Source organism: Emydura macquarii, unplaced genomic scaffold (genome assembly GCF_026122565.2).
Source record: "Emydura macquarii macquarii isolate MOO-44397 ecotype Brisbane River unplaced genomic scaffold, CSIRO-AGI_Emac_v2 contig_3044, whole genome shotgun sequence".
In the NCBI taxonomy this organism is placed as follows: Eukaryota; Metazoa; Chordata; order Testudines; family Chelidae; genus Emydura; species Emydura macquarii.
The window spans coordinates 205,100-232,540 of record NW_027133181.1 but is presented as its reverse complement, the minus strand read 5'-3'; the positions used below and the strand labels follow the sequence as shown (position 1 = coordinate 232,540).

Below are 27,441 nucleotides of genomic sequence, written 5' to 3'. Positions count from 1 at the left end.
AGAAATCCATTGACAAAAAAGGCTCAATAAGAGCAATTTTTTCAGATTCTCCTGATCTGCAAGGTATTAAGAGTTGTGCATTATTAAATGTATTATTCTTACCTATTCATACGAACTTGTGTAGCAATTCTATCAAAACACAAAGCTACTAAGGAAACATGAATCACAGTTTTGCCAGAAGCAGTGCTTGGGGTTTCTTCAACCGATGCTTGCAATAAACACAAGTTTACCTAAAACATGAAATTCCCCCAAAGAATAAAGACAATTTAGAAAAAAAAGTCCCTTTTAAAAAGAGAAATATACATCAAAGGTTTCTCATCCAATATAATCTACACCTTTCCTATTAAAAATGAAATCCAACAGAGTGAAATAATTTAATCATATCTATCTTTTACAGAGTTTGAACATTTGTTCAGTCAGATACCACTGCAGTGGTTAAAATGTTAAATTTTATACTTAATTTGCATAACTATTTTACTTTGAGCAGTCAAAAATATAATCCTCAAGAAAATATGACATTAATCATTTATCACAGTTAGAGTTAAGCTTTTCAATAAGTCAGAAGGATACAAACTAAGCCTAGCTTACGACTGCCTGTCACATGAGACCTCACAGTTGAACAGAAAATTATTACCTTGGGTATGGTAACATTGGCCTGAAGACCTTTAATTGTCACATTATCTTGCTTAAGTGAAAGATTAGTCTGTGCATGTTCTTGGTTTGTTGTTCCTGTAGTGGGGTTCTCTGTTTTTGTTCCTCTAATATCCTGTTTGGAAGATAACTTAAAAAAAATGTGATACCAGTTAGTAATTTATCCTAAGTGAAACCTATCAAAGTATTTTTAAAATGTAAAGTAATGGGATGGCTCAGAGCCATTGCAATGCAAGAGATTTAGGTTTGATTCAAAGATATGGTATCTTGATTTCTGAATCAGCAGGTTCTGAGCATGCTACAAAGTCAGCACACTCAGACCCAGACAGGTAGGCTACGCTGCTCAGCACAAAGTTTTCAACTGATTAAAGATCCAAACTGAACTCCATAGAATACTTTTTATCTAAATATAAGATGCTTTGATAGGGGGCCTTTAGGAGGGGTCACAAAGTAAATTAAAAATATAAAGAATCATCAGCAAGAATAGGAAGAGCCCCTAATTGAGGAGGAAGAGAACAGTACAGTTATTTTCAAAATACTGATAAGAAAAGTAGGGACAATTTTGTAAGGGATCAGATGGACTGCTTTTTGCCACTCCTTTCATAAAAAGATAGATGTGCTTTTATGGCTTCACTTCAGCAGAACCCTACCCCACAACCACAAAACACAACTTTCTGGAAGTATTCTAAAACATTAATTGTGATGAATTATGTATTGCCAGTATACATATTCCACTAAAAAATTCTTGTTGGAAGAATATGGGCCTGATCTCTAGTAGAGCTATGTCAAATTTATAGCAGCCAAAGATCCGGCCCCATGTGCACTATTATACTAATTAATAACATTACACTATTTCTCAAACAACATAGTACAGTATTATAGATTTTTCCACTAAACAGAACAGTTATTTACTCAATAGCAACTGTGGATCCTTGAGATGTTGTCATCATGGATTCCACTGTATATGCACAAGTGCTTTGTGCTCGACATTGGATTCTTTTGAACCACAGCGTGCACGGGAGCACTGTGCGCGCTCTTACACATGGGCATACAGAGTGGGGCAGCCACACCCTCCTTCAATTCTCTCCCAATCTGAAACCAGTAATATAGCCAAGCCTGAAATTGGCGATAGAGGATGGATTGTAGAATCCACACTGACAATATCTCAAAGAACCACCCAGTTACATACCATTCTTCCTTCTTCGAATATGTGTCAGTGTGGATCCAGCTGTAGGTCAAACTATCCCTTCTGGATGGTGAAAAGAGGAGTTTCAGCAGTGTCTATCAAATACTGTAGTACTGTTCTCATGAATTCAGCATATGTCCTGACAACCAAGTATAACTATACATAATGCATAAGGAAAAATCAGTGAATTACTCCATGTTGCCTCCTTGCAGTTCTCTGAAACTGGCAAATTCTTGAAGTAGGCAGAGGATGTTGCTTGAACTCTGATAGAATGAGTCTTCATATTTGGTGAGAGTTACACCAGCCAAGTGGTAACAGTGAGATGTACTGTTATGCACTTAGGTATACTTCATGATGAGATGACCTTCAGAATGGCAAAATAACTGGAGAGATTGTCTGAATTGCTTAGTTCTATCAAAGTTCTGTCAATTTTGTGAAGTTATGCTCTGGAAACTTCCAGCATATATAATTCTCCTCCAGATGTACAGTAAGGCTTACGGAAGAAGACAGGCAAGTTAACTGATTGATTCAGATGGAATTATGAGGCCAAAGTGGGGATGAACTTGGATGAGATTTTAACACCATCCTGTCCCTGTGAAATATCGTGTAGAAGGGTAAGTGCTTTGAGCTTGCTCACTTTGCTTGACAATGTGATAACAACTAGGAAGACTACCTTCAGAGTGAGATGAAGCAGGAGCATTCTGAAAGGGGCTCACAAAGGAAGGCTCCATGACTCTCAAGAGCACAGTATTGATGTCCCAGACAGTAGCAGGGTCACTGACAATTAAGTATGCTACACGGCCTTGAGAATATTTGATACCATCAGTTGGGAAAAGACTGAGTATGACTATATTGGCGGTTGGCATGTCAAGATCACTGTGAGATAGACCTTAATGGGGCTGAGTGAAAGGTCAGAATGTTTGAAATGTAGCAAGTAGTTGAGAATCTTTGGTATCATAATCTGGCTCCAGGCCAATTTGGGTCTCCCATATTGAGAACCTCTTCCATTTTGAGGAACAAGTCTTTCCGGTGAATGTCAGCCAGCTTTGTACCAGGAGCTCTTGGATTTGTCTACAGCAGTCCTTATCCCTGGTACTTAACCTGTCAAAATTCAGCTTGTCCGGTGCAGGGACTCTGGGTCTGGATTGAGTATCTGTCGACAGTTTTGTCAAGTTGGGTCCATACAGTCTGGGAGCCGAATAAACACCTGCAGCTATCAGCCAAAACTGCCTCTGCCAGTAAGGAGCTAAGAGACTGATCATTACTCTTTCATGTTTGACTTTGGAAGCCACCCTAAGGATCAGGGGAATCAGTCGAAAAGCATATAATAAGAGGCCAGATTCCACCACAGAAAGAAGGCATCTGGTAAGAACCAAGCCCTCTCTGAAACAAAAGTTCTGATATTTGGTGTTGTCCTTGGTGAAGAGGACTCTTTCAGGAATTCCCCAGTGACAGAATAGAAGCTCTAAAAGAACCTCTACAGCAACCACCCAAGAAATGAGTAAGTCAGTGAGGTTGAAAAGGAGTACACTTCTTCAAACAGCAGTGTAGTCCCATTGCCTGGGTCCCAGTGCCAATCACTACTTTGGTATGGTAGACGTCTCTCGTTTCTCCACTGAGATATAGCTCAAACCCTTGACAGGGTAGGCTACTTGGTGCCAGGGTCAGTACCAAAGTCCACACTGGGTCTTTCTTTCCCATGAATTGCACTGGCTAACCAACTTGTCTCCTCCAATTTGGGAGCCATCAGCAGTTTAGAAGCTTTGTCTTTCTGGAATCCTCCCTTGCAGGATGGTTCCACATGGCGACTGCCCTCCAAGTCTCTGGCCCTGCCCTCAGAGTCACCCTTCAATGTCAAGAGCACATGAGCCAGATCTGGCAGGGTCTCTATCAAAGCAGTCAGTGCCAAAATCACTGCTGCTGAGATAGTTGGTGTCAAAGTCCTTTTTGTCACAGCCACAGGATGACACCTAGGTGAACAAGCATGTTCAGTGGGTGACGGTTTGGTTTATGTAAGGACTTCAACCAGCTCTGCATGCCCATCAGGTAAAGTCTGGCATCTTGCATCTCATCTGTGCAGGATGCCATGTATGTTAACAGCCTCAGACAAGACCTCATTGTTGTCCTGGGGTCAGTCTTTAGAGAGGAGTACAGTTTTCAGAACAGACTGGAACTCTTCGTGAGGCAGGTAGGCTGTTGCAATCACAGACTAGAAAATGATCAAAGAACTTGATTTTTTGCACAAAGGACAGAACTGACTTGTGTCTGTTCATGAGGTCATGAATGGACTTATCTGAAACAGGGGAGGATGAATCAGGCACAACTGCCTCATCAGGCTAAGACAATGAGATATGAGAGAGGCCACCTGCTGCTCTTGGTCTTCAATGTCCTCGGCTGATGGGTCCAGGTTAGAAACATGTACAGGCACTGGAGGTAGCACAGTGTCTCTTGTGATTGGTGAAAGAGATGGTGATCTGGACCTGGAGTGAGAGGCTGACATTGATCTTATTGCTTTTGTTACACCCCAATGTGCCCAATACAGAAAAGGCAACAATTATAAGGGGTTGGAGACTGAGCTGGGGGTCCCCCGGGAGAAAATCCCTTTATCAGTCCCATGGACCAAGGACAATACGGTCCAATGGAGAGGTACCTTCTAGCAGCTGGGAGGGGTAAAGATCTCAATCTCTGAGATCTGACTGGAGGAGGTTCTGTGCTCCTCTAGGAGTCAGAAAAATAAGAGTATTCTTCAGGCCGAAGTGCCAGTGCCAGTAGGAGTGCTGGACAATCTAGAAAGTCTATGCAGCACCAAAAGAATCAATAGTATGGGAGCCAATATTGATGATGACACCGAGTTAAGTCCCAAACTGCAAGTTACTGCAAGATGGGTAAGTCAAGCAACTAGATCCCTGGTTACTAAGTAATCCTGCAGGGTCAATGGTAGCCACAGCTGAGATGTCTGTCACAGGTACTAAATATGCTGATGCTGAGGCCATTGGCATTGATACCATGGGCCCTGGTGCCATCAGCACTGGAGCTGCAGTGGAGTGTACAATCTCGACAGCATTGATGAGGTCGGTACCAGACTCAACAGTACTGGGGTGTGGCACTCGATGTCTTTTAACTTCCGTACCAGAGAACTTAGGAGAGCCCTTATCAGATGAAATCCTATGACTAGAGATCTCAGAAGAGCCTGAGCAGCTCTTTTTGGATCTTGACTCGATCTCTTCCTCCCAAGAGCTGGAAGATGTAGCTGACCTGGAAGATGGCCCCAGGTAAGAACAGTAACACCTCTGCTCCCTGTATGCTGTTACAAGTTTTTGTCTTGAGGGAGAGGAGGTGGCAAAAGGAGTAGCCAGAGCACTGGGGGATGATGAGTTCTTTGCCCATCCAGCTCCTGATTGGCCTGGATCCAAGGCCAGATGCATGGATTTTTCCATGAGGTACTCCCTTAGGAGAAGAGTAACCAAATAGCAAGTGTGAAAAATTGGGACAGGGAAGGGAGGTAATAGCTTGCCTATATAAGACAAAGCCCCTAATATCGGGACATCTGGTCACCCTACTCATTAGTATCCCATAAGATTTCTGCATCCCAGTAATAAAAGACCTACTGATACCATCTGTCCATTAGGTGTCCTTTGCCTTAACATAGCAGGTAACATGTATGACCATAACTAATGGTCATAACAGCAGGAGGAGTAATGCTTAAATGCTGGGAATTTATGCATTTTAAAGTGGCACCAAAGTTCATCTCCAGAAAACAAGAGAAACTCCTAGCTCAGGAATCAACAGAAGTAAACACTAAAACCTTATTATCTAACATTATGAACTATGTACATATTAAACAAGGAAAAGACCATGAGAGCTCCCAGAGACATCGGAGCTCCAACTTACAAGGTACTGGAGAGGAACTCAGAGGGGAGTAGGATGACTCCATCCTTTAGGCCCACAGTGGCAGCACAAGCACACGCAGGGTCTGTGCACCTCCACAATGGGTACTGCTAACTAAAAGTCTTTGGACTCAAGCACACTGGGCATACAGACACCTGAAGTGGAATATGTATGTGCTCAATCACTTGAAGGAGAACAGTTGGTTATAACAAATGTACATGCATCCTTAACTATAGGATAAGATTAAAAATTTCCTCCGAAATAAAGACTTTATAATGCTATGTGTTGTGTTTCATCCCTCCCAATCCAATGAAAACATACATGCTTCTGCTCCCCCGAAACCTCCTTCAGTTTTGTAGTACCCTTACATTCTCTGAAAAGGTTGTTTTGCTGTTCTGTGCAGCTTCTCTGAGGACCTTACAATGTAGATCATCCACAATTGCTGCTGGATGTTGAGTGCTAACACAGTGTACCATTGCTTCTATATACCTATAGGAGAAAAAAAAATCAGTTCACAAAAGAAAGCTTAATTTCCAACAAGGGGTCAAAGCAAGCCACAAGTCAGTACAATATAACGTTTCTTCTAGCTCTCCTGCTAAACATGTGAAACTGCATAAATTGGCTTTTTCGGGGAGGAGGATGGGGGGCAGAATGTCAGCTGCATTATATAAATTATATATATATATATATATATATACACACACACATTATATATGCATCCATGCATTATATAAAATCAGCTCTTTTTCTGAAGCCTATATACAACTGGTTTATCCAAAAATTTTGATTTTAGCAATTGATATGCAAGTATCTAGCAATTTTAAACATTTATCTTCAAGGAAAATAAAATACCTGTCTAAAGCTTCTGCTACCAGAGGAGTAAGAACAACATCTACAGTTCCTTTTACTTCCACTATGGCAGTTGTTCTAGTCTGGGAGATCGGATGATCCAAGGTCCATTCTTCTGTTACTGTTTCATCATCTGTATTATCCATTGTTTTCTTTTCCAAAGGAGTATAGGGTGTACTACACAAGTCAAAAAGAAACTATTGAGATTTTCAAAATAGGCATTATACAATTTATAGTTAACGTATTTTCTAATCCTATATGTTGGAATAACAGCTACTCCAAATGGATCAGAGCCTTGGGTTAGAGATACAAGACTAAACAAATCTATTTATTTCAACAGAAGATTTTATGGGAATGAAGAGGGTCCTCAAGACACAGATACTTTTCTATTGTAAGCACAACAGACTACATATTTAATGGGCTATGTATAGGAACCTCAAATGTGAGAAATACTTATTCATGTTGCTAGAGCTATGTACGCAAGCAAGCATTCCCCAATTCAAGGCTTGCAAAACTGGCCTCTCAGTTTGTAGAAAATTTTCAGCAGTATTACTGACATTAACACTTGCTTATGTTAGTGTTAAAACAGTATTTGTCAAGGCAATTCTCAACATTAATACATTTTTATAACATGACGCAGAAAGGATGGTCTTGAGAGTCCCAGTCTAATGTCTTAGTCACAACAGCCAAATTCTACTTTTAGTTCTGCCACAGGCTTCCTGTGTGACCTTGGGTAAGTCACTTATCCATTGGGACTCAGTTCACAATCTGTTAAATGGGGATATTTCCCTACTGCTACAAGGGCAATCCTTTAATGTTTGTGAGGTACTCATATATTTTGGTAAAGAGCAACACAGAAAAGCCTTTAAATAAGACATGATACACTACTCTAAAATAGATGTATAACAAAAATACTGCTGACACCTGCTTGATTTTAGTAAGGCTAGCAAGAGCCGCAACAGTTAAAGTATTACACAAACCCAGGCACCTCTCATTTAAAACCACACCAACACTATAATTAAAATCTTTTACTCACTTGGATGTTGATCCAGTAAGCTGCATGCCTCTGTCCAGTAAAGCATTAGCTGAGAGTCCCTGTTTAACAATCTAAAATAGAACAAAACAATTACTACTTCTTTGAGTCTATAAATGACTATATATATTCCTTGAATACTATAACTTCAAGAGAAGATTCTCATTATGGTATTCCACCCCCTATTCTCCCCAAGAATGGCACTCCAACAATATTTTTAGTTTTTTAACATACTGAACATGAATTCTATCATTAAGCTGCATTTTTAAACCATTTAAATATCAGATCCCGAAATTCTCATATGAAAATTAATTTAATAAATTTTGAAAAAAATATTTTCAACTGTCTAGGAAAGGCAAAGTATGAAATACTAATAGTAATATTCATAGGGCTTCTTTGACTCTAAAAGGACACATAAAATTAGCTTTCATTGTGTTAATTACTTACATTTCTATAAAATAATTGTAGTTATTTTTCAAATGACATGAAAATTGCTAATTTAATACAGTAAACATAAGGGGGAACCCAATGGAAGAATAATTTCACACTTGTACATCTGCTGATATTCAATTTCATATTGGCATCTAATTAAAAAGAGGGGAAGGAGTAGGACATTCTGAAATCAGAACACACTGGAATACTTGTACCCAATCATACCTTATGCTTCACAAAGAAAAACCGGAAACATTTTGTTGTAAGGGAGATGTTGCTTTTCTGTGTTGCATACTAATATGTAAATAAACCTAGTAAACTAATTCAGAGCACTGGGTGATGCCTTTGAGTATTCACTACATTGAACTATTCTATAGTCTTTGTTTTATTGATAGGTAATTTGAACACTTTCTGAGGATTTTGAAGTGATGAAATAAATACTTTTTCTTGGTAAACAACTAATGAAGTGTTGCTGTACTTTATATTTGTATATTCAGTTTTGATCAGACTTCACTGCTCCCAAAACACTCTATAACACTGTACAGCAAAGACCAAGTTTCTGGAAGAGACACAGACTTTGAGACTGCTAACATGCACCTAAGAATAAACTAAAATAAATGTTCATTTGTAGACATATATGAAATATAACAAATAGACTGTACACTAAGTGCAGTTTTAAATCTATACGTTTTCTGTATGATTCTCAAGTTAAGACATTTATTCTCTCTTGGTTTATTATGTTCTCAGGGTTCCTGATGAAGCATTTGCAAAAAGTAATTCCTTATACAAATTATGCAGAAGCAACTGGATGCTGACCCTGAAGTTAACACAGGTTACCCCAAAACTAGAAAGAAATGTTACCTACAACCAGAGTGAGGGGGACAAAAAATCTTCTCAACCCTTATTTATATTTTAATGTATTTTTAGTTTTCTTTTAACCAACTCTGTGTACCCTAACACAAACGTTTTGACCTCATGGATCCTAAGATTTCATATATTAATGTATAATTGAAATGTCTCATTTAGATTTTAGTAGCTCCTTCCCCAAACATGTACCTTCACACAGAATACTTAAATAGAAAATAGTCAAATATCAGCACCTTATTGTCTAAATCTGCTGATTCCCAAAGTTACTTTGATGTAAAGCTGTTTACAGCCTGTATGACACAGTAAGGTTAACCACAGCTAACTGAATTTTAAGCTTTTGTGGGGGAGTTAATCATGTATACTACAAGTATATCCTTTTGTATGAAAATACATTGCAAATCACATCCTACTTTATGTCATTCAAAAGCATTTCTGAGTACAGTAATGAGAGTTTACAAAACTCAATAATTTGAACACACTTCATTAACAAAACACTAACATTTTTCTCTACCTCTCAAACCCTTCCTGCTCCTAAATCCTAAGGATTTAATATCAGAGATCACAAGTCCTAGTAACCAACGGCGAACAGGTTTTAAGTTTCTTTTGACCTAGTTAGTAGGAATTCATTAACATAGCACATTCTAGCCTTTCTAAACTACTTGTTTCCTTCTTCGCTTTTTTCCCCCATACCTTAAAAGTTGGAACAGAAAGATGTTCAAAAGATGAGGAGCTTTCTTCACTAGTTGGGGTATCAAGATCTAAAGGCCGATGTAATGAAGATTTAGAGGTTCTTTTGTTTGTTGGATGCTTTACTGACCAGTTGACCACCTGGAACTGGGTAAGGTAACTTTGGTAACAGGTCACTATAGGCTGTTGGGAAGTTATTTGATCACTCTCTGCAGCCTTCTCAGCTTCTATGATATACATGTGCTCAACAAGCTCATCGTCTCCTCCCAGTGCTGAAACAAATGAAGCCTGTGAAGCATGAGTCTTGATTGACAAAGTCTTTGGATCTTGACTGGCTTCTCCATGGACTGTACTAGTTAAAGGTCCTTCTACACTGTGATAGATAGACCCTCTATTATACTCAATTTTCTGGGCTTGTTTTTTTCTCTTTTTTCTCCCTGGATAGGTTCCTGGACCTTCATCACTACTTATTGGCTCAAACTCTTCAGCTGCTGAAAAATAGGCTTCACTATCAGCCATCGACATGCTAGAGTCCATTGAGCGATACTGGTGAAAGGAGTTCGAATCTGCAGATGGCGTATAAGGAAAAGAACCAAAGCTTCTCCTCTGCTTTGGAGAGTCCAAGACATTCTCATCACTGCGAGAGACATCACTACTGAACTGAACACCAACTGGAACAGGCTGCTTGTCACCATAGAAGGCTGCAGTAAGACTCTTGGTGCTCCCAAGTCGGGTAGAACACACGGATGCTTGCCGCTTCAAAGGAGATCTGAGGGGAGACTGACCTACAGACCTTTCCTGGTTGTTAGGAGACACAGGACTGTTTCCTGAAACTTCTGCTAGAGTACTAGAAACAGAAAAAGAACAATCAGTTTTTTGGTTTAATATGGTGCAAATCTTACACTGCACAATCTTGAGAATTATTAATATACCTTTAAAGAAACAGTTCTGTGCACTTTTCATCAACACAACTGAGAAAATTATAATTGTCAAAGAAAACGTATATTCATATGAGAAAATATTTTCACAATACAGAGCACGCATACTAAGCCATATTAAGATTTTGTAGTAAGTGAGGCCGTCTTCTAACTGATCAAAGCACATATGAGGCACATCTAGGCAAATGCTACTGTCGTGCATGTTAGATTTTATATCTAGATCAGAAAATCCAATATTAATCAATCAACTTTTGTATTAAAAGTGGCAGATTAATTTCAGGAGTACTGTTAGAAATCATCAGTTGTGTCTGAATTTTGCATTGGTTTACTCAGCCTTATTGTTAATCCTTAAGAGCACAAATACATTTTTACCTTGGACAGAGTACTAACCTTCCATGACCATTCTCTCTTTTTGCACCAGCCAAGAACTCCTTTTGTCCCATGTGATCTTCAGTAGCAGAAGAAGGGCTTTCCTTCTCACCTGCAAGCAAGGGAAGTGCAGCACTGGAACTGCTGTTTTCCTCTGAAGATGAGGAGGAGCTATGGGATCGCAATGGTACTTGCAGACTCAGGTGCTGGGCCTTTCTCTCTATTTCTATACCCACAGATCTGCAATCCCAATCTTTTCTTTTTGCACCATTTGTTTTACCTAAGTACAAAACAGATACAAATCAATTAAAAATGTGAACATTTTGTGGCACCAAGTATTAAGAACTACAATGGTTACTTCTCCCCCTTTTAAAAAAAAAAGTAACAAGATTCAAATTCATACATATATTTCACTGACAAAAATGTATAAAGATAGCTACAAGTGTTAAAAGGCAAAACATTAGACTCCCCCATTGATTGATGCCCAATTTAGATAATTAATTACTCTTGGATGTAAAGTCCCCAAACTCCATTTTACACAGAAAGCAGCTGTAAACCCCCCTGTACAGATTGTGGGTATTAGCACCCATTGTGTTCTAGTACATACTCTCCATTTTCACAGGTTTATCAGACCATGTTCTATTATATGATCTGTAGTAGGAGAATTACATATGCAGTATTTAGTAATAACTTACTGTTCATTTACCAAGAATCAGACTTTAGAAAGTATGTTGTGCAGTATGTGTTCTACACTTCTCAGTAAGTTGGACAAAGCTACGTACTAAGTAATACACATTTTATTTTTACCATCTATAATTTTGGGAATCTCCTTGGTAATAATCCATTCTCCTGGCTGCAATAAAGATTGTCCATAAAACATATCAGATTCTGCACTTGTACTTGAAAAAGCAGAACTGCTTGAAGGCGTCATCTCTTCAAGCTTGAAGAAGTCTAGTCCTGTTACTGTGCCACCAAAGAATCGGCAGCCACCAAGACAGCCACACTTGTTCTTGCTTCTCTTGTTCTTCACATTATCATCTGGCCACAAAAACCATAACCTATGCAAAGGAAAACAAAAAACAAGAACCAATAATGGATTAATAATAAGTTTAAGTAATTTAAACTCACACTGTGAAACCAAGATTCAAAATGTCTCTCTCTTTTACATACCAACTCCCATTTTATTGATTCATTTATACAATTGAATAAAACCCTGTACACATCTAATACACACACACACACAAGGCAGATACATAAATTGCACACATATACAAAGACCCTAAGTATCCTCCAGTTTAGTTTCCAATATATGTTATGATAATCTTTCCAAAGATCAGAAACATTTCCACAAAGTAAGAAGGAGAGGTCTTAGTGTAAAGAGTTCATGGTTTTGCAAAGTGTACAAACTATTTCAGAAGTATCTACCAGTGTGGATCATATAGGAAATGTGCATTTGAAAGACAGCTATCATGAAGGTAAGTTTTAATATCATTCTGTGTCAACTTGTATTCCTGAGTCCATTTTTGAAACTGTATTTTTATATCACTTGTAGATAGTAACCACATGATCTGATCATGGAAATGTCATCTCCATTGTCATATAAGGGTATGTTTAACTAGTCCCAGTCTCTTCATTGCAGTATTGATACCTAAAATTGATTCCTAGAGATTCTCGATTTCAAAATCTTAGATGGCAATTCCAGCAATCCCATGTATTATCTAACTTTTTTCTAGTTTCAGTTTTTCCTTAAAGTTATCCTAAATTTTCTCTATTGCAGTGTAAACAGATAATTTCTTGTTCAGTCTTAAACATGGTCTAATGGCCACAGTCTTCGATAACCTTAAACAAGTTCATAGGATGTGTCAGCTGCCTGCATTCATCCAAATAAGATGTTAACTCGAAAACTTAGTTGTGACACTTTGAGGAAAAGATTTTTTAAAAGTAACTTTATGTATAAAATAATCTATGACTGCCCACAAACATCTAGTAACTGAAAACAAAAATGGCTAACCAAAGGGCAAAAATAGTACTGACCTGCATCATTTTTCCCTCTCATTCACTAATGCTGCATGACAGATTACAAGTTTAGTTATTGCCTCAGGGCCATATTTTACATTAATTTTCATATAAATATATACTTCTTATCAGTGGGAGATCCAGTGTGGCCTGAAGGCAGCATATGACCCTAACTTTGCAGCTTAGGCAGACGATAAAAAATTGATTTGCTTCTCTTTATTCTGACATCACTGCTCTACATATTGCCAAAAACACAAAAATCTTTCAGTCCTGTGTTATCCAAGAATTTGGAAACCAAATCCTTAATCTCATCCCAACACCTTACATATATAGTTGGTTCTCAGCAATCACTTTATATAAAGTGAATACAGTCTAATTATTTAAGCAAATGTATAAGTAAACTTAAAAATATACAGTCATGAATAAATAAATGTATCAACTAAAAAGATATGAAATATGATGATCTCACCTTCTCCAATAATTTCACTTACCTCTTAATTCTGCTATCGTGTGTTTCTAAGAAATGTCTCTGCACTTCATGTTTAGAATGATGATCCACAGCTAACGCAATATCAGCAGTGATGAGTCCCAAATTGACAGATCCAGCTTCCAGCCAGTATGCCCTCCGCAATATTGCAGGCTGAAGACCAACTCTGCAGTTATTCACTTGCTCAATGTACTGTCTCAGCTGAAAGTCTTGGATAGCAGCACTTATACCCTCTCCAACAAACTGGTTGTGGAGGTTACAGTTTGCAACACGTACAGCACCCATCTGAAAATACAATTAAAAAGACTATCTGAATAGATAAAGATTAGTTGTCCGGCTATACTGAAAGAAGAACAGGAGACATGTGATATGGTTTTAATCAGGCCACAACTTTATTATTAGGTGTCTGGGACTACACGGCAGATTAAAGTGTACAGTGCAGGTAACCTCATGTTCATTTAATAATTACCCTGGAGGCTTATGCCAGCTCCATGCTTTTTCCATCCAGGTCCCCCAGCCAATCCATTGCTGGGACCTTACAATTCCCCCCCTCCCTCGTAGGAGGGTTAAAGTGGGCTACAAGAACAGGCTGGACAGGGAATGCTTCAAGGGACTCAGGTACACCTATTTTTAATCTGCAAAGCCAAATTAGGGCTGAAATAGCCCAGAGGAGATTGCTTGGGCAGCTAACAGACTGGAGATGCCATGGAGCTGACACCCACTTAAGCACAAGGAAGTTTCTTTCTTAGTAGAAACAAGGTGATGCTCCGTCCTGGGCATCTCGAGAACTGTCACACTGAGTACTCAAATGCAGAACCTCAACTCTGCCCCCTTGAACCTATGTCTTGCAATACAGTTTTTACATAATCACAAACTATTTCTCTGACAAGGCATAAATCTAGCAGTTCTGCAAAAATGCACAAGAGGGAGCCCCTCTTCTCCACAAAACAAAACAAAGGCTGAAGCCTTTAATTTAAAGCCATAAGCACCTAACTCCTGCATCAGATTCAGGCCCAGCTATCTAATCAGGCCAATTCAAAGCTAATTTAGCTGCACATGCATGCACTGCCTGCCCATCTTTCCTTAGATGCTCAGGTTAACTAGATTAGCCGTAACACTTATGCTACATGTTCAAAATCCAATTTTCAAACTCTCATAAACTGAAGAAAATCAAAATATATTTCCTACAGCATATGGCTATATCCTCTTCCACTCCAAAGAGCCACAATGCCAAATTTCAAAATCACGCTTTTCAATTTTTTAAGAGGAAAATATTTTTATTCCTCACATATTGTTGGGGACAGGAAAGATTTGGGGGGAACTAGAAAAAATATTGAAAATAAGACTAATGTACTTTTGAAAATCTGACCTAAGGTCTATTACATTAGAAGTCCCAGCTGTGGCACAAACTTATTATGGGACAGTGGAAATGGACTGCTGGTAAAATTTTCAAAACTGCCTAAGTGACTTAGGAGCCTAAGAGGTCACTTTTGAAAATGGGAATTAGGCAAGTTAAAAACTTCAAGCCTCCAATGACTATGTTTTAAATAAAATACCAATTTTTAAAATATATTTTTAATCTTCTAGTTTTCAAAATAAGCACTGCTGCAGAACAAACATTCCAGACAATATATTAAGTTATTTAGTCAGTGTAAAATATAGAAAGTGCTTCCTCTATTGGCAGACAGAAGAAGAAAATTCTCACAATTATCATAGAAAGGAGAGAGAAAAATACTATATTTTTACCTTTATATTGGTGGCACAGCCATGCTCTACAACATACAAATCTGCTCCATCTACGGCAAGGCGTGTCATAGTGTACTTCAAATCATCAGATGTTGGACATGGCCCAGGAACACAGTTCATCTAGATTTGATATTTAAACAATGCACTCAATTTTGTTAGAGTTTTAATTTCATATTAAGCTTTTCTTTATCATACATCAATTTCCTATTTAATATCGGACAAATTAAATCAAAAAGAATGATTACTTGCCCTATAGTAACTGATTCTTTGAGATATGTTGTCCACATGGGATTCCGCTCTTAGTGCATATGCACCTCATGCACATGATATTGGATTCTTTTGACCAGCAGCGCCCGTGGGGCCCTGCCTGTACCTTAGATATTCTTGTACCCCCTCACCTGAGGGAATGAAGGGTGGAGCAGGACCATCCACCTCTCTCTGTTCCCAGTGTAAGACTTTTTAATGACAGGGGAGGAGAGCAGACCATGGAATCCATGTGGACAACTTATCTTGTAGACTCAGACTTTAAAGCCAAAAGGGACCATCATGATCATCTCAAGGGTTCTCAAACTGGGGGTCGTGACCCTTCATGGGGTCGCGAGCTGTTAGTCCTCCGTGCATGCTGGTAAGGATGGCATGGCATGGGGGGGGGGGGGTCATCACTTTTGGAGGGGGGGTCATCACAGCCTGAAATATTTTCAAAGGGGGTCCCCCAGCAAAAAAAGATTGAGAACCCTTGCCTGACCTCCTGCCCTTACTATGGGATAAGTAACCATTCTTTATTCAAGCAATAGTCCACATGGATTCCACTCTTCGTAAGTAACAACCAATTGTCGGTTTGCTTGGAAGTAGGTTGGAAGGAGTTTTAAACAACGACTACAAGACATCCCTATCAAACTGTGCATGGGTTCAGGAAGCCTAAACCAAAGAGCAGTGTCTTGTAAAGGTGTGGACTGTACGCCACATAGGTGCCCTAAAAGTTTCATAAATTGGGACATTTTTCAAACAGAATGAGTCCTAATGTGATTGATTAGGCAGATATAACCTGACTAACTCATAGTATGTCCGTACAGAGATTATTTAAGAGGGTTTCTGAGGATATTGCCTGACCTTAAACTTATCAGCAAAGGCCACAACCAGTTAAGTGTATTCCTGAATGTTTTTGTCCTGTTAAGGTATATGTCAATGCCTTTAATACATCAAGCGTATGAAGTTCAGCTTCCCTTGGGTTCGAATGAGTCTTAGGCATGAAACTGGGACCTGAACAAATTGGTTCAAATAGAACTATGAAAACACTTTTGGGCAGGAACTTGGGAGGAGATCGGAGCATTACTGTGTCCTTATAAAATATTGTATAACGGGACCCATCATGAGGGCCTGAATCTCCACTACCCTTTCAGCTGACATAATGGTCAAAAAGAGAACCCTTCAATTCTGCTATTACTATATATTACTATACTGAGGTCCTAAAACGGAGGGGGTTTCTGAAATGGGGATAAGGAATCTATCCATGGTAGAGTGGGAAAAAATACAGTGTGGCTCTGGATAGGAGGATGATGTACAGATACTGCTGCTAGACAGACCCCTTTGGAGCAGTTTCAGGCGCTGAGATGCCCAAATAGAAAACCTCTTCCATTTAACTTTTTAAGTCAGGCTTTCCTGCTTCGCAGTATCGTGCTGTGAATCTCAGCTACACACTTTCTTTCAGTGGATGTCAGTCAGCCAGCATGCAGGCTATCAGATGTACTGAAGCTGCATCCAGGTGTAGGATCTAACCCATGCGAGATTATGTTGGGCCGGGCTGGCAGGGTGATGAGAGGATCATCGGATCTGAATACCAGAGAATTGCCTGGTTGCCAAGTTGGGCTATCAATCATCAGTCCTACATTTGCCTCATTTTCCTCAGAACCACCAATTTATGGTAAGGTCAGCAGAAGGGCAGATGGCAGTCCTAATGACCAAGGAATGAGAAAAGGATCTGCTAGAGAGCTTAGGCTCGAACCCCCTCTAGGGGGAGATTTCAGACACTTGCTGTTGGTCTGTGGCAAAGAGATCTATTTCTAGGAATCCCCACTTGTGAAAGGTGTTCTGCAGGACTGAGTCTTGATAGATCAGATCACTCATGGTTATTTGAGAGCTGCTTGCCGAGTTGATTCGGCAAGGTGTTCTGAAGGCTGGGAAGATGCAGAGCCACTGATGTGATCTGATTCAGAATGCACCAAGTCCAGAGCACCATGAGCTCCTGACAGAGCGGAAATGTTCTTGCTTCCCCTTGTCTGCTGACATAAGGCATAGCTGCAGTGTGGTCTATCAGCACTTGGATAGTGAACATTTGGTGATAGGAATGCATTGCATGCCAGGTGGATGGCTCCAAGTTTTAGGATGAGCTTCTTGAAGGGCCCATATTCCCTGACTTTAAAGTTGATCTAGATCGGCTCCTCATCCCGGAACAGAGGTACAGAGAAAACTACTCCCTTGAACACTTGAACTGGGATCTTTCCACTAGTTTCATGAGAAGAGGACTTCACGTGGGATCAGGACCAACGTATCCATGAAGCGTCTGCTGGATGGATACACTGATTTCAATCACCCTTGCAAGAAGTGTAGGCAAAGTCCATCAAACACCATCTCTCAGGTGTATGAGGCCATGTGTCCCAGAAGTCTGAGTCATGCTCTTAGTGTTGTTATTGGTTGAGTTTGATATTAGTTAATGAGGTTCATTATTGTTTGGAATCTTTCCCTTGGAAGATAATCTCTCATTGTCCATGAATCTAACACTCCTCATCGAGAGAAGATGAAGCGATCACAGCAAAATAAGTTGTTCTTCCTCATTACTTTCGTTATCCTGCTTCTAGGATCTGAGGCTGCACTAACTAACCTAGCTATGTTGGTTTATATGGTCTCTTGGAGGAGGGGGATCTAAAATTAGAAGGAGCAGAAAATGCAGGCTTGCGTGAACACAGCTGCACGCCCCCAGAGTGTCATGTAGAACCAGGGCTGACAAGTGGGGGTGGTGGATATACTGGGAGGGTATCAGAAAGGATGTTTCCTATGTGCCCTAGGTAATTTCCTGTTCAACCTTACAGATTCCTCTGCAGAGTCTCTTCCTGACTTCCACTGCACTACCCCAGGAGGAAGTGTACAGGAGGAATATCTACTATGCCCTGATAGAGTTAAGAAAAGGAGGGCCATTCTGTCAGGAATATCCTGGATCTATTGGGTCCTCCGTAACTGGGTAGAGGATAAAGTTGGTAACGGATGTGCTTCTACTGCTGTACTGACAGCTCAGCACCGGTGGCACAGTTATCACCCTCAACCTCTTAAGGAGAGGATATTCCAAAACAGGACCCACAGATAAATCACTCAGTACTATACATGTTCTGATTACCAACACACTGGTACTGATGCACTGGACACCAAGGAACATAACTGCAATGTTGTCTGTAGAGAAGTGCCAGGTACCAAGGCACTGGGTGCTGAAAGCTCAGTACTGAAATATGGCGGTCTACAGATTTAGCGGGTACCACAGACATTCTCTTAATTAGTAGCAAGGTGCCAGAGGAGCCTTTCTTAGGCCACTGTCTGTCCCCTGATTGAGTGCAAGACGACTCAGATTCAGGAGACTTGCGTCTTGAATCAGTAGGCAACAAAGAGGGCGACCTATGTCTTAGTTGTACTCTGGAGCAGTGCTCCTTCCTATCCTATCAGAGTTCAAAGCCAGAACAGAGGTGAATTACTGAGGCCTCTTGGTCAATATAGCCAGAGATCACAGGGTAGAATCTCTACTCACCCAAACACTTATGAAGAGAGGGACTGAGCAAAAGACTGATGTCTAAATGCATTCTTCTTTTTGGAGTTCAAAGAGGAGTGCACAGGAGTAAACAGGAGGAAACAATTTCAGGTGGACTTTTCTAGTTTTTGAGTCCACTTAGAGCAAGAGCAACATGTGATATCTATATCACTCTCCTAGAAAAAATAGGTACCTAGAGTGCTCATCAGATGTCACTGAAGCTTCGCACTAGAGGCAGGTTTTAAACCCAAGAGATTTGCTTCCACCCTTTTGCTGGAGCCCCTCTATAAGAGGTAGAACTTGGGGTGTTCTAGTCTGAAAACAAGAATCCAATTAAAATAAGGAATTTGTATGTTTGTGTGTGTTGCCAAGAGGCAACAAGACTAACTACCCACTAGGTGGACATGAAAGGTGTTCTTTCTCGTGGTCATGGGTGGTCAGAAGGAATTGAAAGATGGTTGCGCCAGCCTCCCTCTCTCCCCCTTAAAGCTCTGGGGTGAGATGAATAAAAACATCTAAGGTGCAGGCAGGGCCACAACAGACATTGCTGCCAAAAGAATCTGATCTTATGCACATGGAGTGTGTGTGTACCTAGAGTGAATTCCATGTGGAGCATCACTCAAAGACATATAAATTACTTCCTTAAGCAAATTATGACAAACTAAAATACCTATGTGCTCCAAACCACATTTATAGCTGTGTTCTACTTTTGGATAGTTTAAAGTTATATTCAAATACTATTGCAAAATACCACTGCACATATATCAAGATGTGGGCTCAAAATTGAAGAAAGCTTTACCTTAGATTCACAAAACCGACGATCAATTCCATGCTGACACATTATTACAGATTTTGGCCTTTCCAGTTCAAACTCTTGACACATTACATGAAACACAAACGTCTGTCCCCATTCCAGCAGACATGCGAGCTGTAAGCAAATAGTAACAGGTTCACAACACAGTAATTATTTCAAAATAAGCTATCAGAGTTCAAAGAAAGAATATTAGAAAAGCCTGAGGAAAAAAAAAAAATCAGGAACTTTATTTCTGCTGCTAGATAATCTACTTGTAATTAACTAGTATTGTAATTTTTCTGATTTGACATTTGTAAGTTTCTGCAGTTTTTCATTCATGGATTGTGAAGTGTGATGTCAAAAATCAAAACTCATCTCTATTTGAAACCAATATATTTTAGCCACTTCTAAAGCAATGAACCCCCTTTAGGGACACATCTTTGCTTTTATGTAATTGAATGCTAATTTTTCATCCTGGGGCTTGTCTACATAGTAGGGTAATGCACTCAGCAGAGGTATGGTTTTTTTAAAGCTCACTAACATGTGCGTTAATTGATCCATGTAGACACTGTTGGTGCACACTAAGGGCTCCCTACTGCACTTCAACATAGTATTCCAAATACCCTAAGTACCAGTGATATCAAACTGCCTCTCATATGACGACTCATCAAAATGGGACATTTCAGCTATCTATCCCAGAGAATTTGGAAGTAGAGGAAGAGGACCCACATCTCTGAAATTTATTACCACGAGATGTAGTGTGAACCTGGCCTCTTTCAAAACATGATGTAAAATGCATCCTTTTATATAGAATTTTTATTAACTGAAATTCCCTGGCATTTAGTCTACTTGCTATGTTTTCCTGTCTCCTGTCATTCACGCTTGTTCAGTGCTACATAGGGTAACAATATACATCCCTATTTGCATGGAAAAGATTCATGCCATCTAAAGTGCATTTGAATATTATGGCTATGGATGTCCTTTTAATATGCATAACAATATTTACTTGTAAGACTATTCAGTACAAATCAGTACAACTTCAGGACATTAAGACAGATGGCTCCTACACTTGAAATTACAAGCAGTGCTAGTCTGTGAACTCAGTTGTCTTTTTACCTTCACACACATCTAGACTACAGGTCATTCCTAGATTTCACATGGAGAGTCTTTCAAATAAATCTAAACAAACAGCTGGATTTTCAAGTCCCATAACTTCAAGTTACTTTAACCACAGATCAGTTTCAACTGGGCTGAGCCCATGTCCCTTCAAAAACTTGGTCCCTTCAAAAAAGATCACATTACATTGGCATCACAGCAAAGGAATATGTATACACAGAAAGCCATGTACTGAACACATTACTTAGCGTTTCTAGAACATACCTGCGGTGCTGTAACCTTAGCTGTAAGGCATCCAGCCTGCACATCGATCAGCCATGCATATTCTAAAGTATCACTTCCCACAGGCAGACCTTCTGCTGAAAACATAGCATGAGCTCGTAGTTGCAGACCTGAGAGGCTGATATGGCCCTCTCTAAGTAATTCATCCACAGAGGGTCGCTGTTGAGGAGAGGTAAATTAAAGACTATTATTCGCAAAGAATGACTACACAGGGCTTTGTACTTTTTAATTATCAAAGGATACATTTTTGTACACATTAATTCTGACCTATAAATAAAATCCCATTGTTGTCTATACAATGTAAAATAAAAAAATAATAAAATAGGATTTCAGCTAACAAGTGGAAGTAAAATGAGTAAAAGAGTTTATATCAAGTCACATGCAACGAGCCATGCTATAATTTTCAAACCTTAAACAGAAATAATTAAAAGACAAAACAAGTGTGAGTATAGATTCATTTTGGGAAACTGGTTAGCCTCTGTTAACTGGCTCACGTTCTCCACCCAAGATCATTCAAAGTTCTGGAACCACGTTGCTTATGGTGGGTTAATACATAAACAGTTAATGGATAATACACAAGTTGACTTTCCCTCAAAAAACAGCAGTGGTTCCTGTTTGGGCACCAGTTACAAGAGGACTATACAGCAGTTGTATGGACCACCACTAGGAGGGCCAGTTGCCTTTTTTATTTATGCCAAGGACTTCTCAGGGAGTAATGTCTAGGGAGGAAACCTCCAAGCTACACAGGTTTCCAAAATTATATACTTTACTTACTGAATTAAATAACTAAGCAAGATCATAAAATATATATAAACAAATCAAATTAGAATAAAGTGGGCCAAAATAAAATAAAATAAAATTAATGTAATTATCAAGTGGATTAAATCACTTCAAACCCACTATTCCTTATAGGCTTTATGTAATATTTTGAGAAAGCAATGGTCTTGTTTAAGTATCAACCCCACAAACAACAGGGCATTATCAATCTCAGTGCAAATGGATATATTTATGTTCCAGCCAAATAACTGATACAGGGAGAATCCTGTCACTCCCAAATTAAAGCTGATGTTGAAACTATAGCAGTGATGCTAATTAAGGCACCCTGACCAATTTTTAGGTGGTTAGGTATAATGACTCTTAGGGCCCCAGGACTGTTAGTCACCCTGTTACCCCTGCCTCCAGCGTGAGAGGGAATCTTCTCTGTACCTAGCTGGGTGTCAGCTCCCTGATACCACCAGCCTTACAGCCACTCAAGAGCTCTCTCTGGGCTATTCCCCTCACCCATCTTTGCCTTGCAGGTTAACAACAGATGAATCCAAATCAGTGAGTCCCTTTGAAGTGTTCCCCTGTGCTATCCAGATCCTCTGCACTCAAAGATGCAATGCACCCCAGTTTAAAAGTTTTACCTTAAATCACCAGTACTGTGTAACACTCAGCAATTGCAGTAAAACAGAAGGTTTATTTAAAAAGGATAAAGATTTCACTAGAAACTAAAGAGAGATGGAAGCTAATGGTTACATTAAAAAACAAAATAATAAAAATGTTAACCTGGGGCTACATTTATAGATACCTTTTTAATATAACAACATAGGTTTTCCCTCCAAAATTTAATCTGTTGCAGAGCTGGCTGGATTAAGAGGAATCAGGATCCAATTTTCCATGAGAACACCCCTACCTCTCAAGCTATCTCCTGAGTGAATGAATCCCAAGTGCCTTTGTCTTAGGATGGAGCAGACCAGGTTTCAATTGTTTGTAGTTTTGTCGGATGGTTTTCCATTGAAAGTCTTAGGATGGAGCAGACCAGGGTAGGGTGACAACTCCCTCCTCCTCAAATAGGCCTCACCAAGACATATTATCTTGATATGTTACAAGCTTTCTATAGCTACAATACATGTTACTCTTATGAATAAATATCCTGCAAGACGTGTTTTGCATAGAGTTGATTCATGCAAAGCATCTCCAGGATGTGATGCACCTGTTGATCATGAAGAGTCTGGCCTTCAAAAAAGACAGGATAAAGTCAAGGTATATCACGAAAAGCTAAAGATATCACTGATAAAATGTTGGAAGCTCACTGGGGCATTGCATAGTCCAAAAGGCATCACCAGATATTCAAAGTGTCAACACTGGGTGCAGAAGGCAGTCTTCCGCTCATCAGAACCAGGTTTAGGCACCATGGAGGTCTAAGTTTGGTAAAGACCCTGGTGGAGTTAAGCCTCTCGAAAAGAGTTAGTCAATAAGCAACAGGGGGTACTATATCTGGAGGTTATTTTAGTCAATGCCTAGTAATTCACAGAGGTGCACAGAGAGCCATCCTTTTTGTCCACAAAAAACAAAACAACAACCAGGGTCCCAGACATTAATCTTTATTCCAAATGCTCTTGGAGATAGTTTCCAAGCACCTGTATTTCTGGTTCAGAGGAAGAGTGGATACGCCTGAAGAAAACCTCAGTTCTAGGCTAGAGGTCTATAGGACAACCATACTGCCAACGAGGGAGCAAGACATTAGCTTTCTTGTCAAAAAGGTTGGAAGTCCTGGTACTTGGCTGGTATCCCTAAGGCTGCTAGGGAGGCTGTTGGGGCCAGCTGAGTGCCCCTGTTCCAAAGTCCTCAGGGGTGGGAAGGGCCTTGCTTGGAGCTGTAATAGGGAGAGACTCTACCCTGCAACTGGGCTCAGGAAAGCAGGATTGCTGGCAGCATGAGAAATGAAAATGGACCTTGCTTGAACCTGAAAGGATGTGGGGATCATGCATAACAAGCCACATGATGTCAGGAATGACCAGCAAGCACAGGGAATGGACGGGACCAAAACAAACTGGAGGGACTCACAATGACCCTAAAGGGCAGAGACCTCTAAGGTAGGTTTCTTGTGTGACAGTCTGAAGACTGGAGAGAACCATCGACGGCTTCTATTAGATCAGGAATGACCTTATACTGTGTCAGGATCTTGTGTTTTAGGTTAAATTTCACGTCCATAAAATTACTGGAGACACCAGACTCCAGCTATGCTTCCTGACTGACATCTGTCATCAGGGCATTTTGTAGACAGAACAGGAGCCTAAGGTATGTTGGCACTGATTAGATGTCATCAAGGTACCAGAGGACAAATAGGTGCTGTGGACAGAAGCAGGAAGGGGCGGGGGGGGGACCCTCTATCGGGGCTGGAACCTGGCATTTTCTTGACCAACAAGCAGATCAATCCTTTGCTGGACAATTCAAGGCAAAATGTTCCAGACTTCTGCAGTAGAGGAATAGCCTGATGCCTGGTGTTGATCTTTCTCTGCATTGGAGAGATGGGATCAGGCTATGTGCAAGCTGCAAGGGCTCAGGCAAAATTCTCAAGTTGGCCCAGAGGGAGGCTGGATTTCTCCAACAGTGGAAAGGCTCAGGCCAGCTCTTCCCTAGTCAGGAACTGACAATGAGCTCAACCCTGACCAGTCCCTAGGGTAAGTTTGCAGGCATAATAGGAACAGGCGCCAAAATTGGTTCAGAAAGCCAGGGAACTTTCGACAGTTCCAATTGAACTTGCTTAGTAAACAAACCTTCAGTTCTCCACAGATCTGGGGCAGGCTTGACTCTGAAAGTCGGTGTTTACACCTGCAGGGCACTAATCTGGGTTTGTAAATTCTGAAAGGCATCTACCAACCCAAACAAGGGGATGTTAGCTTTCGTAGGCTCCATCATGGAAGAGGAAGCTACCCCTTTTTATTTTGAGCTGCTCAAACTGTCACAGACCAGGGCATGATTAGTCATGCCTAGTGGTCACAGCTGGAGTCAGGACCCATAAGTCAGAGCCAAGGGTCAAAGCCAGAGTCAGGAACTGAGCAGGGAAGCAAGGCAGTGAACAAGGTAGCACAGGAACAATCATAATTGCAGGCGTAAGCATTGGCCAGCTGTTGGCCAAATGCTGCTGCTGGGCTTCAGAGCATGTCTATTGATTCCCCCAGCCAGCCAGTCAGTCAGGCTGGCCAATCAGGTGATTCGGCTAGAAGCCAACTGTGATTCATCTGCAAGTCCTCCATTGCTCACTAAGGAGATGGAACTAGATGGTACCAGGTTCAGCTGCAAGACCAAATTCCAAACATCTACAGCATTTCTTCTAAACAGTTTTAGGGCAACATTAACAAGACAAAGATCCTTTTCTCTTGTGTGTGAACTAAAAATGAAGGCTGAACAGAGAGAAATACAGAATGCATGACACCAGCAGACTTACTACTATATTGTTTTTTCTTTTCTTTTCATGACTCATCATCCTTGAAAACATGCGTGTGTGTTAGAGAAGCTCAAGTCAAAACATGATTCAGTTTTAGTTTCATGGTTAAAGTCAACTTTCCTCCAACACAAAAGAATACTCATATTACCTGATAGCTGTCATTCAAGAATAAGTTCAATGGGGACAGTACAAGTTGCAGCATGGTCTCCCGAAATCCTTTTTTCATCTCAAAACACAATCTTTCCAAGAAAGCGGTAGGGCATTCAGGACCATCCGTGCTGCAGTGCTAAAATTAATCAACATATCCTGTTGTGAGAAGTCACAGATACACAAAACCACTGAGATTGTCAGATTATGAAAACCCCCGCAGAATGTGAAAATTTTCCTGCAGTGCTTGAAGAAAAAGACTGCTACTTCAAAATCCATTTAATATTAATTTACATAGGCTGCTCTAATCTACAGTTTAATATGTGCACCCTTACACACACACACACACACACACACACACTCTCCCTCCCCCCCCCTCCCCCCCTTAAAATTAATGGGACTCCATAAGGGCCTGCCTGCACATATCAGATTGCAGAGTTAGTGACATGACCCTGTTGATTTAGAGAGTAATCATTATGGTTGATGAAAAATAATGACTATCAACTACATGGAACAGTAGTTACTCTTCATTAAATATGAAATGGATTTACACACAAGAATTTTCTAATTCTGACTCAATCAGCAAAATTCTCCAAGTATCATTCTGCATTCCTGTATTCATTTACCCATTATATTATGGAGATAATATACATAATTTGACCCAAAATCCACCAATGATAGGATAGAACTTAAGAGTTTCATGAAGCGCATGGCTTCACACATACTGATGTATAGCCTATAATTTTTAAATGCATATCAGTTTTATTATAATTCATATATTTTAAATAAATTAAGTATTTGGTTTCACATGATGACTAAGGCTCTTCCAAGAGCTTACCACAGGTAGTCGTCCATGCACTTTGTACAAATTAACAAGTACAGTAATGTCCCAAGGGCGCAATGTTAAGGGATGAACTGGTTTGGCAGAACTCTCACTTCCCTTTTTGTCATTCTCCAATCCAACTGCTGTCCACCCAGAGCTTGAAGATGTTGACATTGACAGGACAGGGCTTGAAATGACTTCTTCAAAATCCGTGTACATGTCATCTTCTCCAAAGTAATTTTCCTGGGAAAGTGAATTATTGCAGTCATCATGAAAGAAGACAAACTACAAGTGTCATTAGCAGTATCATGCAACACAAATCAGTGCTTATTTTATACCCTAGTCCTACCCCTCTGATAAGCACTAAGGGTTTAATTCTACAGAACACTGAAACCTGGGTGTAACTTTGCTCATATGAGTAGTCCCATTAATTACAATAGGATCACTCATTGAGCAAAGTTAAGCACTTGCTAATGTGCTTTGTAGGAGGCAGGGCCTTATAGCATTGTCTTCGAAAGCAACCTCAATCTAGCTGTACAAAATTTCACTTTCAGTACAATGACACAAACAAGTGGTCAGAAGTAGAGCCCTGCAGTAGGACTGGGATCCTGCGAGTTCACAGGACCCACTGCTATAATAGCAGGAGCAGGATAAAAATTCAAGAAACAATGCGGGAACGGGTGGGAGTGGAAATTGTGGGGCGGGACAGGAGCAGGATTAAAAAAATAGTCTTCCCATGCCACAAACCACACGAACACCCCAGCAAGCAGCTGTTGCCATTCTCCAGCCATCCAGATTTGAAGGCAGATCTGCAGAAGCATGGTGGCAATAAGGGCTCTCCCTGCCTGTGCCTGGGGATAGTGGGGCATGGGACACAATCCCCTTTGCATGACGATGCAGGGTCTCTTCAGACATTTGCACTGAGTGTTAGAGGGATTAGGAGACACAGGGACTACTTATCCCCTTTTAGCGGTGAATGAGTACCTGTCATGGCACCTGGCATTGGGCACTGTCAGAGGACAGGACACTGGGCTAAATGGACCATTGGTCTGACCCAGTATGACCGTTCTTATGAGGACTCCGATCCCTCTGCCTGGGTGAGTTGGGAGGGTCGGGGATTCCCATCCC

General features: G+C 40.3%; 1 protein-coding gene across 8 annotated transcripts in view; it reads right to left on the bottom strand.

Annotated features, from left to right (window-relative positions):
• The window catches only part of BLTP1 (bridge-like lipid transfer protein family member 1), a 214,456-nt gene that overhangs the window by 103,272 nt on the left and 83,743 nt on the right, over positions 1 to 27,441 (bottom strand). For all 8 annotated transcript variants that reach the window (XM_067530214.1, XM_067530216.1, XM_067530220.1 and 5 more), the window contains exons 21-34: positions 26,329 to 26,556; positions 25,492 to 25,629; positions 21,113 to 21,289; positions 19,739 to 19,867; positions 15,150 to 15,269; positions 13,408 to 13,688; positions 11,708 to 11,958; positions 10,922 to 11,180; positions 9,597 to 10,440; positions 7,611 to 7,681; positions 6,578 to 6,751; positions 6,094 to 6,214; positions 635 to 781; positions 103 to 230 (exon numbers count right to left, since the gene is read on the bottom strand). In XM_067530214.1, the coding sequence (XP_067386315.1) occupies positions 103 to 230; positions 635 to 781; positions 6,094 to 6,214; positions 6,578 to 6,751; positions 7,611 to 7,681; positions 9,597 to 10,440; positions 10,922 to 11,180; positions 11,708 to 11,958; positions 13,408 to 13,688; positions 15,150 to 15,269; positions 19,739 to 19,867; positions 21,113 to 21,289; positions 25,492 to 25,629; positions 26,329 to 26,556 (3,068 nt within the window). The remainder of the gene's footprint in view (positions 1 to 102; positions 231 to 634; positions 782 to 6,093; positions 6,215 to 6,577; positions 6,752 to 7,610; positions 7,682 to 9,596; positions 10,441 to 10,921; positions 11,181 to 11,707; positions 11,959 to 13,407; positions 13,689 to 15,149; positions 15,270 to 19,738; positions 19,868 to 21,112; positions 21,290 to 25,491; positions 25,630 to 26,328; positions 26,557 to 27,441) is intronic.